Source organism: Phacochoerus africanus, chromosome 9, assembly GCF_016906955.1.
Source record: "Phacochoerus africanus isolate WHEZ1 chromosome 9, ROS_Pafr_v1, whole genome shotgun sequence".
NCBI classification, from domain to species: domain Eukaryota; kingdom Metazoa; phylum Chordata; class Mammalia; order Artiodactyla; family Suidae; genus Phacochoerus; species Phacochoerus africanus.
In genome coordinates, this window is record NC_062552.1 from 97,378,418 (window position 1) to 97,396,929 (window position 18,512).

Sequence of the window (18,512 nt, forward strand, 5' to 3'; positions counted from 1 at the left end):
TGGGTCAGCCAGGTCCTTTTCTCTCCAGATATTTTGTGAACTTGGGATATATTTGAATTCTGAATGAACCCAGAAGATGTGTTCCTTATGTGGACCAAAAAAGTGGAGGAATCAACCTGCAGAAAGAGAGAAGAAGGCTAGAGAGGCAGATGCAGAGAGAAGAGCATGCGAGTAATAGAGTTTGGCTGGTTCTGTGCAGCTGACCCCTGAACAAGGTGGAGGTTGAGAGTGCACACTCTGAGTAGTTGTAAATTCAAGTGTAATTTGACATTGCCCCTTGGTATCTGCAGTGCCTCCTTATCCTCGGGTTCAACCAACCATGGATTGTGTAGTATTGTAGTATTTACTATGGAAAAAAATCCACGTGTATGTGGATCCCCACAGTTCAAACCTGTGTTGTCTGAGGGGCAACTGTATTCCTATCCCCAGAATCTTCGGAACTCAGAGTTTCCAGAATAGAGTCTCTGTTTTGTGTATGCTCGTTCTGGAGGGTTCAAGGAAGTCTGGGAAGACAAGAAAGGCAAGGAAAAAGGGGTTTGTGGATGGCTCTTAAATAGTCAATCTGACAAAACATACATTAACTCATTAAAAAAAATTTTTTTTTAATTTTTTTTTTTAAGGCTGCATCTGCGGCATATGGAAGTTCCCAGGCTGGGAGCTGAAAAGGAGCTGCAGCTGCAGGCCTACACCGCACAGCAGCAGCAACGCAGGATCCAAGCCACATCTGCAACCTACGCCTCAGCCTGTGGCAATGCCCACACTGAGCAAGGCCAGAGATTGAACCCACATCCTCATGGATACTAGTAGGGTTCTAAACCCGCTGAGCCACAACGGGAACTCCTGGGTCATCTCATTTAATCCTCAAAACAACTATGTGTGGTTTTTGGAATGAATCATAATTACTATTCCTGCTTTAAAGGTAGGAAAATCAAGGTTTAGAGAGGTTTAACTAACTTATCCCAGAGCTACCTGACCACTAAAGGTGGAAGTGGGACTTGAGGCCAGGTTCTTCTGTCTCCAACATGCTGAACTGCCTTCAGGTGAAGACCACTGGTGTGACACTTTCATTCTTGCTCCCATTACATCAGTCTGGGCTAGGGGAGTTTGAGTGAATTCTCCGAGTCAATCCTGTACCTTTGAGTCGCCCCCAGCTAATGTGATTTGTGCTGCCCTCTAGAGGAAGCATGGCGCAAGAAGCTCACGACGGCCCCGCAGCCCAGGGACCTAGGAGCTGGAGCTGGTTGTTCTGAGAGGTGGAGGCAAGCCGAGCACCCGCCGGTGTTCCTGAGAGTTCCACGGCCAGCCAGCAGCTCTTGGGGGCCGGGCCGGCCGCACCACAGGCAATGATCAGGATCCACTCTAGCAGCGCCAACCACCGACGCCGTGAGAGTGCGGCAGGAAGTGCCTATCAAGAAGTGTCCACCTTACCAGCCTGAGCTGGGGTTGCCCTTGATAACTGAGATGGAGTTGTTGGAATGCCAGTGAGGGTAGGAGGCAAGGAGAAGGGAGGGGAAGGTAGGGAGGTATTTAAAGGGTGAAACCAGTGGACAGGGAGGGAAATTCAGGAGCTTTTTTCTTTTTCATGAAAGATTCTTAGCCAGGAGCGTATAAATCCCGGAAAAAGGGTAACACATCAACACATAAACGTTTAGTCTAAAGGGCTGGGTCCTTAGCTCTCTCTTTTTGCATTTAAAGAAATAAAAGTCCAGGAAAATGAATTCATATTCGAGTTGAGTTTAGGTCCAGAAATCCACACCAGAATCCAAGGTCTAGGAGTTCTTCCTCCACTTCACTGGGTGACCACTTCTCTGTGTAGCTACAGGATTAAAAAAAAAAAAAAATTACATGTATTGATTGCCCTTGGCCATTTCTCATACCCAAGTAAATATACTCACCACCACCCCTCAAATGAAAAGAGTAAATGAAATGGAAAGAGACCTTTTTTGTGTGTGTGGCCGTGGTAAGATCCCTGGCCAGGTGATCTTGTACCACAGCAATGACTCAAGCCACAGCAATAACACTGGATCCTCAACCTGCTAAGCCACCAGGGAACTCCTGAAAAGAGACTTTTAAAAGCTTCATCTCTCAAAATCGGTTTAGAAAATTCGAGGTGCCTGTTGAGCTGTTTTAAGGTCCTGAGTAAATGTGAACCATCAGCATTATTCATTCTTACCTCTTTGAACTTCAGTAAAGGCCAGAATGGCTTTAACAACCCAGCTGTGCTCCTTGCTCTGCCCACCTAAAAGACACCCTCTCTACATATGTTCCCTGCACTCAGGAACACACGAAGTGTGGTTTCTCCTGCAGAATCTTGCTGCACGCTCCTTGGATGCCACAAGGCAGCTGCACACTCCAGCGCCCCTGCAGCTCCTGGGTCCTTGTGAATGTCGCTTCAGCTCTGGCTGGCAAGGGAACAAGCCAGATGGTTCTAGGAGGCCTCAGCCCACCACTTTCCAGTCATGAGCACGCCTCTTTTCATTTCTAGGGATTTAAAAAAGACAAGGGAGGGGAGAGAGACCTTTTTTTTCCCCTCCCACCTCCTTTTCCTGACACATTCTCTGCCATGAAATCTGATGAAAGGAATAGACAAGGGTGAGGTGAAGGAAATTTCCAGCTCCTAAGAGAACACTCAAGTTATTGAAACAGAGCAAAGAGAGTGCTGAAAGGAAATACTATTGGATGGATGAATAAAAACATATGCAATGGTCCAGAGACAATTTCTTTTAAAAGTTATGGCTGGAGTAGTATATGCTGATGCCTACATAGAAAAAGTTCAAAAGCATGGGTGAGCCAGGACTTTTAGTCCTTCTGGGGGTTTTATTGAGGCCATGTTAACAAGAAAATCATCAGAAAGCCAGAAGTGGCATTAATAGCTCAATGGAATATGTTTCAAAAGAAGGGAAAGCAAATTTGGGAGGGTGCTTTCAATTAAAATGTTATTTAAATGTGATAACGTCAGCAACTGTAAGCTTCTGCCTCCCACATTTAAGACTCTCCTTCTGACCTCTTCTGTGACCCCTGGAATTCTAAATCTCATGGTTTAAATGTGCTATAACCTCTTAGATGCAACTTTGACCATGTCTCTGCCTTCCTGAATATCCTTTAATGGCTCCCAATCGCTGGCAGGATAAAGCCCGAGTTCTTTCATGTAACATCCAAAGCCCCTTGGACTGGTCTTCCTCTCTCTCTAGAGCGAATGCAGACATTGCTGCCTAAACCCTGGATCCCTATATCGCTGTGGCTCAGAAAGCTCAAGGAGTCTTCCCAATAGCCAGATCCTTTTTTTGTTTTCTACGATTAGGTCAAGCCAGTGAGTGATTTGCCCTCTTCCTCAGGACGGAGCCCTAATTCTGCTTTGCTGTTAAACGTCACTCATTTATTCTGCATTTATTGAGTGCTTTGCTTGTGTTAGGAACTATGCTAGACAGGAGAGATTTAAGAGGGAGCAAGACACATATCCTGCCTAAGAGTGTACACACGGTGAAAACTCTGTATTGGTTTCCTAGTACTGCTGTGCCAAATCGCTACAGGTTTAGTGGCTTAAAACAGCACACATTTATTGTCTTGCTGTTCTAGAGGTCAGAAGTCCAAAATGGGTTTCACTGGGCTAAAGAAGTCAGCAGGGCTCGAATCCTTCTGAAGGTTCTAGGGGAGAATCCATTTCCCTTGCCTTTTCTTACTTCTAGAAGCTGTCTACACTCCTTGGCTCGTGGCCCCCTCCTCCAGTGTCAAAGCAGTGTGGCATGTTCCAGTTTCTCTCTGTTTCTACAGTCAGTACCCCTTCTCTGACTCCAACAGACTCTTCTCTCTCTCTCTCTCTGTCTTTCTTTTTTTTTAAATCTTTTTAGGGCTGCACCCACAGCATGTGGAAGTTCCCAGGCGAGGGGTCAAATTGGAGCTGAAGCTGCTGGCCTACACCACAGCCACAACCACACCAGATCCGAGCTGCATCTGCGATCTACCCCTCAGCTCGAGGCAACGCTGGATCCTTAACCCACGGAGCAAGGCCAGGGATCACTCTTGCATCCGCACGGTTGCTTGTTGGGTTTGTTACTGCTGAGCCACCACAGGACCGTGTCTCTTCTCCCTCTTATGAGAACCTGTGATTGTGTTAGGCCCACTTGTGGAACCCAGGATAAGCTCCTCATTGCAAGATCTTTCATCGAATCACTTCCGTAAGGTAACTTCTGCCCTTTAAGGTAACATATTCACAGGTTCCAGGCATTAAGGCCTGGAGAACTAGTCTGCCCACCGTACTCTGCTGGTCCTTTAACTTTGTCTTTATTATTATCATGTTTTCTTTTTAGGGCCCCACCTGTGCCATGGAAGTTCCCAGGCTGGGGGTCTAAACAGGGATGTAGCTGCAGGCTTACACCACAGTCACAGCAATGCCGGATCCGGATCCTTAACCCACTGAGCTAGGCCAGGGATCTACCTGGTATCCTCATGGATTCTGGTCGGGTTCATTACCCCTGAGTCACGACGGGAACTCCTACTTTGTCTTTAAAACAGCACTATTTGCTCATTCGGCCAGCATGCACTGAGTATCTCCTGTGTATGGTACATAATAATATGTAGGGTATAATAGCACATAAATGCAGCAGTAACAAAGGAGACATTCTAGATGAGCGATAGATGGCATTAAACACTGTGTCAGGAAGTGATAAGGACTCCAAAAATGAATCAAGTTGGCCGGGGAGCCTGGGGAGACGGAGGTGGTTGCTAGTTCATCATGTGTGACTGTAGTGGTTAAATGAGAAGAGAAACCAGTTCCGGTCATTCAAAAAGAGGGAATGTAACACAGGGGCACTGTTACCCAAGTGATGGAAGGGCTGAGAAGCTAACCAGGATGATAAGGCAACCCAGATTCCTAACACTGGGAAATGGCCATTGCCCTTCGGCCAAAGATCTTACCAGAGCCTGGGGCTGGTTCTCACCTGGGGGCCGAGGAGGCGCTGTATCTGCTCCTCAGACGCTGCCGGAGGCGGCCCGAGAGGAGGAGAAAGGTCTGACCCTTCCATCTGTCCACATGCTTCTCAGTGGCTGAACCCAACCAGCTGGAGGCCCCGACAAGGAAGCCTGGGAAACGCAATTCTTGGGGGTCCACCCACCCCCAGCAAGATCTCACAGGAGGAGAGACAGCAGCCGAGAGCAAGATGGCAAAGGACCAACACCTTGGAACCGACGCCTAAAGGAACTCGGAGAGTGAGCCGTGCAGACACGGGGTGGGGAAAGAGTTTTTTTCCAGGCAGAGGAAACGGCAAACGCCAGGCCTGGAGGTGGGAGGGTGCTTGGTTAATCCAGAGAACCCAGGGGGGTGGCTGGGATGGAGCGCAGGAGGTGAGAGGAAGGAGAGCTGGGACTCAGAGAAGGAAGGGCTTTCCAGGCCAGAATAGGAACTTTGGCTTTTTCTCTGAGTGAGAGGAGAAGGCCTGGAAGGCTTTTGAGCAGATCTCTGCTGCTTATGCTCCCCACTTGGGTCCTGTGTGTCGAATAAAATACTGCAGGAAAGGACAGGAATGGGGAGGCGGGACAGGGAGACTTGTAATCATCCAGGTGAGAAAAGCTTGAATCAGAGAGGGAGGGTTGTGGGGGAGGAAGTGAGTGCGTTCTGCACATTTTTTTTTTTTTTTTTAGGACTGCATCTAAGGCATACGGACGTTCCCAGGCTAGGGATCGAATTAGAGCTGCAGGTGCTGGCCTACGCCACAGTCACAGCAATGCCAGATCCGAGCCCAGTCTGTGACCTACACCACAGCTCAAGGCGATGCTGGATCCTTTACTGAGCGAGGCCAGGAATTGAATCGAGTCCTCACTGACACTAGTCTGGTTCGTTACCGCTGAGCCACAATGGGAAGAAGTCCTCTGCACATATTTTGAAGGAAGAGCCAGTAGAATTCACTGGCAGTCTGGATGTGTGATCTGAGAGACACTGAAGAGTCAAGGATGACACTGGTTTGGGGCAGAATATCTAGAGATTCCAGTGTCAGATGTGTGATAACCAGTGGAGATGTTGAGTCAGAGCTGGATGTGTGAGTCTGGAGTTTGGGGAGGCATCTGGACTGGAGAAGTAAATTTGGATGGGTGGCAGTAGATGGATGGCATTTAAGCTGTCAGACTGGTGAGACCGCCATGGATTAAGAGACCACAAAAAGAAGGCGTCCACGGACTTAGAGATTTGCTACTGAGGAGGCCGGAAAGGTAGAAGAAGAACCAAGACAAACTTTTAACCCAGAAGCCCCATGAGGAAAGTGTTTCAAAGAGTGACAGGAGTTCCTGCCGTGGCACGGCAGGTTAAGGATCCAGCATTATCTCTGACATTGTTGGTTCCATCCCTGGTCTGGTGCAGTGGGTTAAGGATCCAGCATTGCCTCAGCTGTGGTGTAGGTCACAGCTGAGGCTGGGATTCAGTCCTTGGCCCTGAAACTTCCATATGTTGTGGGTGCAGCCAAAAGAGAGAGAGGGAGAGAGAGAAGGAGTGATCAGCCTTTGCCCGGTAGCTGAGAGGTCTGGTGAGGGGAGGAGGGTAACTAATTGCTGGCTGTAGCAATGAGGCAGTGACTAGGGGCCCTGAGAAGTCCTGTGCTGCTGGAGCGGTGGGGGGTGAAGGGCTGCTCAGAAAGGATTCGTGGATGAGTGGGAGGAGAGGAATTAGAGACACAAGCCCGGAAAAACCTTTTGAAGATTCCATTGGTAAAGTGAAGCAGAGAGAAATATGGAATCTAGGAAATGTTTTCTTTGTTACCAAGGCAGATCTTACAGCATGCTTGTAAGCACTCAGAAATGATTCCATAGAGGAGATTTTCCCAGTGGGTGAGAGAAAGGGGACAGTTGCTGAATTAACGTCCTGGAGTCAGAGGGGATGGGACTGGTACACAGGTGGAGAGGTTAATCTTGGCTGAGAGCACTGAGAGCTTGGCCTCAGAGCCAGGAACACAAGAGTACTTGCAGGCAGATGCAGGCAAATTGATAGACTGAGTGGTCGCAATGGAGTGGGTGCTAAGTTCTCTTTTGATGGCCTCTATTTTACCAGTGAAAGAAGAAGCATGACCATTAGCTGAGTAACAAGCAGGAGGTGTGGTGAAGGAGAAGATATGAAAAAGTCCTTTGAAAGAGTGAGAGTGGACAAGTAGTAGCTTGGCTGAGAAATGTTCATTGATTATAAAGCAGTTGATGTTTTAAACATGTAATAAATACTGTTATGAAGATGGGAGAATGAGGTGTCCTAAGAAGTCTAGTATTCAGGTAAATGGAATTATATTACATAGGGCTACAATCATAAAACCTTAACATTGAAACAGCATTGGATATAATTTAATCTCGGATGATTTAGGGGGCGCTGGTAACTGGAAGTTCTGAACTGATGATAATAGGCTGGGTAAACCAGATTTTAACTGTACAACCTGAAAATTTGAATTGATGTTTATAACTTTGATTAATTACTTTTTTTCTTTTTTGGCCTCCCCTCAGAATATGGAGGGCCAGGGATTAGATCTGAGCGGCAATTGCCACATCCTTAACCCGCTGTGCTGGGTTGGGGATGGAACCTGTGTTCCAGCACTTCAGAGACTCCGCCACTGGTCCTCCTGTGTCACAGCAGGAACTCCTAACATGCATATATATATTTACATACACACACACACACATGTATTTTCCTTGCTTGGTAGGCCTGGGTGTCAAAATTCATTCCATATTTGATATGTTCGGGTGTGTTGGTGAGTAGACGTGAATAATAACCAGAGAGAAATGAATACAATTGTGCTTTAACCAACTCGGAAGGGAAAGGGAGGGGGCGGGATTGGCATTGGCACAGTGGTGGCTTACTGCGTGATTGGCCAATAGGGAACTGTTGTATATTCTGTGATGATCAATATGGGAAAAGGCTCTGGGGGAAAAAGAACGAAGAAATCAAAAGAGAGGGAGTTCTTATCACAGGAAAGGTTACACATCCCTGGAGTATGCGGGGGAGGGGGCTGGGCAGAGGGGGCTGGAGAGCCAGTAGAGGGAGTGGGCAGGAAGTGGTTGAGATCTGATCTGTGCTTGATGACTCTCTATCCCCCCCTTCCTTCTTCTGCCATCCCTTGTTTGCTATTTGGAAACCCCAGGAAGGTCAGAGAGGATGCAGGCTGCCTGACCCAGAGAACCATGCAGAGTAACTTTGGTAAATTTTGCCTTTCATTTCCTTCAGAAACCTTGGTGAAAGTTCTGCCACCATGGGGGGAGGGAGGGAAGGGAGGCGCGGGGAGGTCCAGGATCTCGAAGGAGCAGTTTTAGGTCCCTAGGACAATCTTTAGTCGTCTGCTCTGCCTGAAGATAGGGAAATTCTCTTTGTAATTTGACGCCAAGACCCATCTCCTGAGCCTCATAAGAAACACTGGGGCAGTTATTTCAAATGTATCAAATAGCTAAAACAAGAGTCATAAAACAAGTTGCCCTGAAATTGTACTGTGTTGGCAGATACAGTTAGGCAGCTATCCTTTAAGGGCAAAACTATGTTAAAAAGTTGAGCCAGGGCGAATGAATAACAACCCATTGACAGTAGTGTGCTGTGCTATGGAAGATGATTCCTTAAAACAGATCAACAGGACTGATGATGGTGATGCTCTATTGTGTTTCTTTGTAAAAACTTGATATTAAAAATACCAGTGGAGGAGTTCCTGCTGTGGTGCAGTGGCTCAGGGGGATGTGGAGCTGCAGGTTCAGTCCCCAGCCTGGGAATTTCCATATGCCTCAGGTACAGCCATAAAATAAATAAATAAGTTAAAAAACAAAACAAAACAAAAAACACCAGTCTGTGGATTTAAGGCCCACCCTTCTTTCTTTCCCTCCTAGCTCCTTCCTTCTTCCTGTCCTTCCCTCCCTCCTTCTCAGGGTTATTTTAGTGGGAGTGTGGATGTATTAAGTTTGGGTCTTTGGCTTGAGTTAGCATATTTATTAAATAACAAGAAATCTGTTTTGAGTTAGTATAAAAGCAAATAAAGAACAATGGATTCCCTTTGAAATTACTGTAACATGGTAAATATTTTTGTTGTTTTTATAGTTGAGACAAGAGAACTTTAAGAGCAGCTTGTCAACACCTAGCTGAACTTTATAAAACTGACATACTATAAAATGAAACACATTAAAAAAAGTCTGTTTGATGTAAAAGAAAAATATCTGTTATTTATCAGAAATTTGTCTAGGTCTAAGAGCCATAGAATTTTAAAGCTACAATGACCTAATATGTGTGCTACCCCTCGTTTTATAGATGAAGACTCCGAGAGAAAGATTAAATACATTCTCAAGGCGACTCAATTATTAGTGACAACAAAAACTCACACCCTAGTTTCCAGACTTTGTCCAGTGCTTTTTATCACTGTATCATTAGGTTTTCACTGACATAGTATTTAAACTTGCATGTAACCTAAAAGAATCTTGGTGTATATTTTAAGGTTTCTGGTTCCAAGAGATTGATTTAAATAATGGTTTTCCCATATTTATGTAAATAGGGATGGAATCTTTTTAAAAAATTGGTATAATTCACATAACATGGAAACTATTTTTACTGACTCATTTTGATATCAAAAGTTTAAGCTTTTTTAAAACTCTATTCACAGTATCCACTTTATTTAGGCAGTGAGTATATAAAACCCCCAAAGAAAATTTCTACAATTAAAAGAAGAAACGGGATGAGATTTCATCTTCATCCTCATTTTGGAGTAGGTATGAAGAAATTTTGTTTCATGAGACAAAGATGGAGAAAGAGAACAGAGGGATTATAATTATTTAAAAACAGATAATTCGGTGTGAACAGAAATGGGAGGATAGTTTAACAAAGTCGAAAACATTAACTGTGGAGCAGAAACTTTTAATCTAAAATGAAGTACTTTCCAGGGTAGGGTGAAAGCCAAGTACCTCTGAGGACAAGCAGCTTGTTACGTTCATTTCCCCCAACAGACATTAAGTAAACACCTACTATGTATCAAGCTTGTGGAGGCTCTGAGAATACAAAGATGGGTAAGACAGATCCTTCAAGAGCCCGGTCTGTTGGTGGCGGTGGGGATGGGGAGCGGGGGAGGGGGGGGGGAAGAGAGAGGTAGCATAAGGAGTTGGTGGGGTTTGGGTGATGAGATTAGAGTGGAAGGCTGAAAAACTAGGTATATGATAGGAAACTGGGGGTTCACACATGCGCTGGCTTCTATGGCAGTAATCTGTCCCAGAATCCTTAAAAAACAATTAGCTTCATTTGCCAAATTTAGCCAGATAGCGTGACGCTGTTCTTCTGCAAAATCTCTCTCAAAGAGTTTAAAACTCCTTTTCCCGCTTCTAGCCCTTGCTTTCTCCACCATTAGGGCGTCAGGCTAGGGAGAGGGAAGGCTGGAAACTGCACCCACGTTTGCTGCCTCGGCTCTCCGCAGGAGACAGGAATCCAGGGCTTTGCCGTCGTCATAGCAACTAAGAGACTAAGTTCCGCGGTTCCCCCCACCCCCTTCCTCCAACTCCTTCCACTTCCCCCGCCATCTGGGCTGAGCCGATTCTCTCGCGAGATTTGAGCGCAGCACTGAGCAGCACAGCGGTGATCTCACCCGAGACTTGGGGAAAGGGGAGGGAATGAAGGAGGGGAAGGAATGGGGCGGGGTGGTAGGGAGGCGGGGAGGGGAAGGCGAGTGCGGCACCGCCACCGCCGGCAACTTTGTGAGCGAGTTCGCTGTGTGCGTGAGCAAGTGAGCAAAAGTCAGAGCGGCACTGAGTCCCCAGGAGGAGGGTCTCCAGGGAGGGCCAGGTCTGGGTTTCGGAGGCCGCCCCCTCTGTCATTTCATCCTCTCCCGCCTCCGTGGCTTCCTCCCCATTTCCTCCCCCCACCGATCCTCCTGGGCCTTTCTGCCCCCCGCTGTAGTTACCTGTCCCCTCCCCCACTCGGCGCCCACCTCGGAACTCCGGCCCTCCAGTCCTCCAGCAATTGCTTCCCGCGTCGGCCGCCCCCTCAGCTCTTTCTCTTGGGGGCAGGCAGGCGGGATGAGGGGCGCTGAACATCGGAGGCGGCGCGAGCGGGGACCCGAGCGCGCAAACAATAGTTGATGCCCGGGGACCAGGGCACCTCCGCCTCCCCCAACTCTGCTGGGAACGCGGCCTCCGCCGGCTGCTCTCCAGCCTGCATTCCGTGTCTCCCTCGGAGCCAGGCTCGGGAGTTGGGCAGATTCCGCCCCCGCCTCCCCCGGGCCCCCCTCTGCTCTGCGCCCGCCCCGGCCTCGCCGCTTGCTGTTCTCCGCAGAGGAGGCGGCGAGTGAGCGCGCGCCGACCGTCTACACGGTTTCTCTTTCTCCCCAGGGAGAGCGCGCGGCGGACGCGCCCCGGACGCGCGGCCGCACCGGGAGGCCGGGCCGAGTGGTAAGTGGCGTCCGGGCAGGGTAGCGGGGGTGCAGGACTGTTGACAGCCTCCATCCCATTTCTGGCCGGGCCGCGGGTCCAGGGCCCGGAGCAGGACACCGGGAGGCCGGTCAAAGTTTTATTTCCGATTTGGTGGCGTGCAGATAGCGCAGCCCGGCGGGGGCGAGTCTGAGCTGCAACGCGCCCGGCGCGCGCGCGCGCGCGCACGCACCTCGGAATCCGAAGCTGCACAACTCTCAGCCAGGCGCCTGTGCCAGAGGCCAGGAGCCCCGCGCCCCCGTCTGGGTGCTGCGCCTATCCTGCTGCCCTCGTCTTCACCGGGCGACCCTTCCCCTTCAGTCACCTGGGTGAGAGCTTTGCAGGCTGTGCCGGAGGGACGGGCCGAGAGGTTAAATCGTGAGGAAGGGGGAAGAGCAGCTGAGTGCCCGCGGGTGGTTCATTTCTCTCCGGGGGGTCTGGTGGCGAGTGAAATCCCGGGATGCTCTAACCTGCTTTCCATGGAGCAAGTAAACAGCAAGAGGGCTGGGGAGGCGTGAAGGTACTGCAAAAAAGAACTTTTTATGTTTCGCCCCATCTGTTTCCAACTTCTCTCCTGACCTTAAAGGAAATTTGCCAGGCTCCCTCCCTATCGCTCCACGGCATTTCTAGGTGGACAAGTAATCGTGTTGGGCAGGTTGAAATTTCATCAGATTCACGGTTTGGAAAACATAGACAAGGGAAATGGTTCATTTTCAAGGAAGATGTTGTTTAATTGAGTTATTAGTATTCATTTTGAAGAGAAGCATTTGGGGACTGATGGATCCTAGGCTGCATTTACTTGATAGATTTTATTTTTCATGACGGGTATTTTAGAGGCAGCACTCACTGAAATTCTTACTACCTACTAAACCATTATGTTTCTAAACTGGGAGCCAGTGATATGATGCAAATTTCAGAGTAAAAGTGTCGACTTTCATCAGGTTCCAGGTCTCTCTGGATGAACAGGGGTTGGCGTTTCCTCTATAAAGCAAACCTTTCATGTTGAAACTCTGACTCAGACTCTTAAAGCCATTGTTTTTATACTGGTACTCTGTGGGAGTTAAGTGTCAACTTTCTCTCGTTTTCTCATATGGAATATTCGTCCAAGGCAAAGATTCTCTGACTTAATCTTTTGAAAAAGTACAAAGATTAAGTCCTATAGAATCATTCTCTGCATCCAGTTTAGTAACAGTATTAATTTTCTATTTAATCCTGGTTTAATGACTTTTATAACTTTCTCCTTTTTCATTTTTCGAAAGCTTCAATTAAGCCACCTTTACCAAGAAAGAAAAAGCCAGTGGAAATAATATAAAACAGTGGTAACAGCAGTAGCCTCAAATAAAAGGTTTTCATAAAGCAGTTTATGGTCACTGATGTGTTGGACTAGTAGATGCCATGCCAGTTATTAATGAGTATATTAATGTTAAAACATTTTTCCCATGGAGTAAATTATTTATACTAAAGCATTAGCAATTAACAATGCATTTAAAATGATTTGGGTGATGATTTGCTTATAAATGGTTAGGAACGAAATAAGAGATTTTGAGGGTACATGGTTTTATGTGGCTGCCAACTTATTTTCTTATCTCATTATTCCTAAGTAAAGGACTCCTAAAGTTGACTGTATTGCTAGATTTCTCTACTTGACTGAGAGAACAAGTTTGTCAAGTGGCTCAAGACAGTCAGTAGGTGTTGCTGTTAGCTTCTCTGCGGTTCCTGGTACTGCCCCTTGAGTTTGAAATTGGAGTTCTGGTGCAGTGCACTTTTTAGGTCTGAAGTATAAGGCAGTATTAGTTGTGACTTCATTGTAGGATTCCATGGCAAGGTGGACTTGAATTCTTGGTCATAAAAACTTCAAAACAGCTCACTGAAATTTATGTTTTGATTCTTTTAACTCTGTCCTTTCACTGTTAATTCCAGGCTTTCCTACTTTGCTTTTGCATTGAATTAGGTGTGTAATTTTAGTGTAGGTCTTCCCCCATTTCCTCACCCCCAGCCACATCTTGATTTTTTTTTTAAACAACTTTAAAATTTAAACAGCTGGTAACTTTATTGAAGTCACAGATTGAAGATGGCTTGAAATGAGCGATTTTGTAAAGACTTTGGAAGATCTTGATTGACTATGAGTTGAGATATGTATACGTTCTATCTTACATGTGCAGTTTGTTTTTCAATAAATGGCTTTTTCTATCTCTTTGAATTATGAAACAGGAGTGTGAGGAGAGGCAGAACAGTGTAAGCATACAGATTCTCTGAATCTTTGCAATGTGGGGGAATGTATGTAGGGATTGATGGCAACCTAATTGTGTGCTTCCTGTTGGTTCTCACTGTCGTGCTGTCATTTCTGTTGGTCCCCATCAGTGCACATATGAAGTATGCCTAGCCGGAAGATTTTCAGGTGACATCGCAGATTTGAGCCTTTTGGTTCATTGACCAAGTCGAACTTTCTCCAAGGCAGGCAAATAGACTCATCTCCATAATGTAGAGCTAGTGCTCTTATACGCATGTTTCTTTCTAACTTTGGACCCAAATCACAGAAGTTCATATCTCAAATTCAGAAAAGAAATTTCTGTTTGTAACATCACTGTATTTCTAACCTTTTGAGATTTGCAGCTAGTCAAACAGTATTTATTGAGTGCCTCTGCCTGGGAGGCAGGCATGCTGATGCATTCTGTGATCCAGTGGTGAAAGAAAGAGTGTTCCTGGCCTCAAGGAACTTACAGTGCGGTGGGGCCATTTGTAACTTTTCCTGGCCTGGTGTTTGATACCCTGAGGCCTCCACGAAAGCTTTGCAGAGCAGGCAATTATTTTTGAATTTTACTTATTGAAATTAATTTTTGAAATGAATGGGGCCCAGCATTTGTCCTCTGAAGGAATCGGTTTCATATTTTTCAGCTATGGGATCTTAAAACATAATCAAATCTCTTTCTGTACTGGTTTTCTGAAATTTTTTTTTTTTTAGTCATGGGTGCAATCAATAATGACCAGCTTTGCTGCAAAAATTATGGAGACTCTGTGTACGAAAGTACTTTGTAAACCATAAGGTCTTATTTGCAATTGCATTTTCTTACTTTCTGATGAACACATTCATAAATTGTTGGAGTTAGAAAGGAGATTGAACAAAAATCATTTTATAGATGAGGAAACTGCAGCCCAGAAAGTTGCAGTGACTTTTTCAAGGGGATAGAAGAACTAGTCAGGGATCACACAGTGATGGGAAGGTAGGGTTTCAGATTTAACTCTATGTTTTTATTTCCTGGCTTTTTTTCTCCTACCTTAGGGTCTGTTAGGTTGACCTTTACCTACTACCCTTCCCCCGATTCGTGTTCAGTATTTATTAAATGCTTAAAATGAGAAGCAAAACTTAATGAAACAAAATGTACAAGAAGCTTGAAAAGCTATGAAAACTTCATTGATGTAGTGTTCAATAACTAAGCTTAAGAGTGACTCAGATTACAAAGTTAAGGAAAGGGAAAGTATGAGTTAAAGTATTTTCATGGGAGAGCCTGTGAGCTGCTGCTTTTTTTTTTTTTTTTTTTTTTTTAGGGCTCTTGCTCAGTTCAGAGCATAGTATACTTGGATGCTCTTTAGAGAGGCCAAACCTAATTTGTTGTAGTTGACTATTCCCTTCCTAAACTCATTTTTCATTTGTAAAAGACAGTGGTTGTGCCTCCCTTATTTTTGGCACAGTGGCAACTTGAGACCCTTTCTCTCAGGTACATGTAAAGGTTACCGGGGGGTGGGGATGGAGGCCAGGGAGGTTCTGTTAGAGGAATAATTGTACATAAGACAGGAAAGTGTAACGGGAGCTCCCTGTTGAAAACGTGAGTGATTTAAATAGCACCACCTTACCTTCCACTGGGGTAATCTGAGCCAGGCGAGAAGAAATATCCCTGCCACTTGGGTGACTGCCCTTTAGGTGAGGGACCCTCCCTTTCCCAGGGAGCATTGTCATTATGCTATTCCTTTGGTGCTTACAAAAATCTGTGTCTCTTCCACGGATGGTGCTGTTGAGATGTGGGTATCAGTCTGACCTTCTCTCCATTGCATTTCTCCTGTTTTGATCTGGGAAAGAAATTGGCCTCATTGGACTTTTGTTTTTTCCAATGCTTAGCTAATTAACAAAAAAAAGCAAAGCCTATATACTTTTATGGCACTTTGTTTTCAACAGGTTTTATGTATATATAAAATATATGCGTAAGGTTACTTATTCTTAGATAATTGTTCATTTATTCTTTCAGTGGGTTTTTGATGAGCTCTACAGCGATTTGTGGAAACATGGGAAAGATTCCCTTTTCTTTGGATCTCTTAAACACAGATGATTTGAGTGAAGGTTACAATAACACGGGTGTGGTTGAGTTTGTGATTGCGAGGGTTATAAAATCCATCAGGTGTATCTTTTGAAGGTGGGGGCTGGTCCACATCCATTTTCTCCTTTTTTTCTGGCCTGGAAGAAGTGAGGTAACCCCAGTTAACTGAAGATGAGTGTTCTCTTGAAGACCTAGAAAGATGACACCAACATGACACAGGGATGTCAGGGGCTTCTTTCCTTGGACTTTAGTCAACAGCATTGTCTTGGGGTGGGGGGGAGGTGCCACAGACGCAGGTGAAGCTGTTTTTCTTTGCTTTTGGAGGTTGGGGATGAGAATTTTCAGCCTTTGGATTTCTAATTTGTTACTTGTATGTTGCACTAAGTTCTCCCTCTAATTAGGATTGTAGTATGCCGAACTTTAAATTGTGGGAAACAGGCACCTGTGGCATATGGAGGTTCCCAGGCTAGGGGTCTAATCAGAGCTACAGCTGTTGGCCTACACCACAGCCACAGCCACGCCGTGGCTTAACCCACTGAGTGAGGCCTGGGATTGAACCCGCAACCTCATGGTTCCTAGTCGGATTCATTTCTGCTGCACCGCAACGGGAACTCCAGATTTCTCTTTTTCAATTCAGGAGAGGCACAAGGAGAGTGTGTGCTTGTTGGAGAATGTTGGCCTGGGGAGACGGCGTTACTGATTTGAACAAACACAGGGGTCACTCAGAGGCAACCTGAGCAGACAGGCCATCCAGGCATGGCAGCCACTGGATTCCTTTTTTCCTCTCTCTGCCCCCAAAGCAGGTCCAGGTTAAATTAATTTCACAGACCCCCAAGAGTGAATTTTGGCTCTTCCTCTTTTCTCTTTCTCTCTTTTTCAAAAAGCCTTTTTACCAAAGCTACAAGTGTAGTCATTGATTGTTTTTTGTGGTTCAGCATCTCGCTTCCTTTTAGAATGAGTTCTAAACTAACTTCTCAGTATTCCGAGAAGCTATTAAGAAATAAAAAGCCAAGGGCTCTGTGCTGAATGACCACGTTCCTGTAATCAAGCCTTGACTATAATCGGGATCATTTACGTTGGCTCTTGTCTTATCTCTAATTCTTTTTTTTTTTTTTTCATATTCTCAATTATTTGCCTAGATAGGAATTCTGGTTTGATATTGTCAGCTCCTTGCATTTCCTTTAATAGTCTTAGTTCCCAGTATTAATGGACTCCTTGTTTTCACAAGTTTCATTTCTTGATGCTTTCAGAGAAGCAACTGATAACTGAACTGTGGTACCTCATGCCTTCAAGAGGAGAGGGAACGGAGATACCTATAAGGTATTTAATTACATATTAATAGAATGTTCTAAAATTTTCACCCAATTTGACCAACTTTTATTCTTTGCTTCACTGTATATACCTAGGGGAAAAAATGGAAAGAAGTAGTTTCCCGTATTTTTGCAAGAAATATAAGTTTGTGACTTGTGGGAACCATATTGCTTTTCCTTTCAAAGACTTTGAAAGCAAATATTCTTACTTTTTTTTTGCTTTTTAGGGCCGTACCTGTGGCATGTGGAAGTTCCCAGGCTGGGGGGGGGTGGTCAAACCAGAGCTGCAGGTGTTGGCCTACACCACAGCCACAGAACCTCGGGATCTGAGCTGTGTCTGTGACCTACCCCACAGCTCACGGCAACGCGGGATCCCCAGAGGCCGGGGATCAAACCTTCATCCTCATGGATAGTAGTCAGATTCATTTCTGCTGCCCCATGACGGGAACTCCAAATACTCTTACTTTTGAGGGTTAGCGTGTAGTTGATTTAAGTCCTTCTTTTCCTGTAACCTTACTTCTGGCTGCTCCAATGAGGACCTCAGAAGCTTCTGCCAGTATATTTTGCCAGAGTCTAACTTCTGAGTGGCTGGAAGTTCATGGGTAGAATGTGCTCTGCATGTATATCTGTTTGGGGTGGGGTTTGACTCCTGGCTCAGAACGTGCCCTTGGGAAACCTGTTGGGAGGCTTGAGACTGAATGTGATTCCTAACCCTCCCCTCTTCTTCAGTCTTAGAAATGCCTCTGATTCTTCCAGGAATCTCAGTGTTACTTTATTTATTTTTTTAAATTAGGGTCTTAGTGCTGATCCTTTGTAATAGGAAGTGAGGTTTAATAATTGCACGACAAAATAATGTTTTAGCAGATACGTTATAGGTTATGGAGAGACGTAGGATTCACAGAAAAGGCTTATTAAAATCCCTAGAACCTCAGCCTAATCATCGCTTTCTGTGGGATTATTCTCAAGGCTGTTTTTCCAAGGTAGGGTTTTCAAATAGTGGTTTGGGTCAGGTGTGTGTTTGGGGAGCAGCCACTGCTTAGGTGGGGGAGGGTGGAGAATCTCAGTGAACTCTGGGGCAGCTGCTAGGTATCAGGTGGATGGGCGGTTTGAAGAAATTCAACAGTGATGCTACGATGCTTCTCCCCCCAACCAGTTGAGAACACAGTGGCTTTTATATCATTTTCGGATTTATGCTTGAGAATAAGGTAAACACTCAGTGGGCTTAAACCAGCAAGCAGCTGACCAGGGTGTGTGGAAACCTCATTTTGGATGGGTAAAGGGAGAGCCTTTGATCATGATTACAATCTCAGTCATTGAAAAAGACTAGCTTGGAAGAAATTTAGAAATGATTGCCAATAGCTAACAGGGTAAGGCTGCTGAGGCTCTTGCAGTGGAGGTAGAACATGTTAATCCAATTTGGTGTTTGCATGTTGGCACTTATTTTTTTTATTGAGATCAAAAACACATAGCATAAAGTTTACCATCTTCACCATTTTTAAGTATACAG

General features: G+C 45.6%; 2 protein-coding genes across 11 annotated transcripts in view; one reads left to right on the forward strand and one right to left on the reverse strand.

Annotated features, from left to right (window-relative positions):
• Positions 1–831: 831 nt before the first annotated feature.
• On the reverse strand, positions 832–11,421 carry LOC125136752 (translation initiation factor IF-2-like). Its single transcript, XM_047797543.1, has 2 exons — positions 10,881–11,421; positions 832–1,816 (listed from the first exon to the last, which is right to left on the reverse strand). Exons 1-2 carry the CDS (start codon positions 11,419–11,421, stop codon positions 1,770–1,772), a joined length of 588 nt encoding a protein of 195 aa, XP_047653499.1. The 3' UTR covers positions 832–1,769.
• Positions 10,639–18,512, forward strand: part of SIPA1L1 (signal induced proliferation associated 1 like 1) — a 380,227-nt gene continuing 372,353 nt past the window's right edge. For 4 of the 10 annotated variants that reach the window (XM_047795405.1, XM_047795408.1, XM_047795412.1 and 1 more), the window contains exons 1-2: positions 10,645–10,703; positions 11,308–11,367. The gene's annotated coding sequence lies outside the window, so the exon portion shown is untranslated. Of the gene's footprint in view, positions 10,704–11,263; positions 11,368–11,559; positions 11,715–16,945; positions 17,016–18,512 lie in introns of those variants that run through there. The other 6 variants (XM_047795411.1, XM_047795413.1, XM_047795415.1 and 3 more) reach the window with 5 other exon arrangements.

Coding starts and splice junctions, on each gene's coding strand:
- LOC125136752 (XM_047797543.1), bottom strand. CDS start 11,421: ATGGAGGCTGTCAACAGTCCTGCACCCCCGCTACCCTGCCCGGACGCC. Junction 1,817..10,880: donor CCGAGTGGGGGAGGGGACAG/GTAACTACAGCG, acceptor TTAATCCTGTAG/CTACACAGAGAAGTGGTCAC.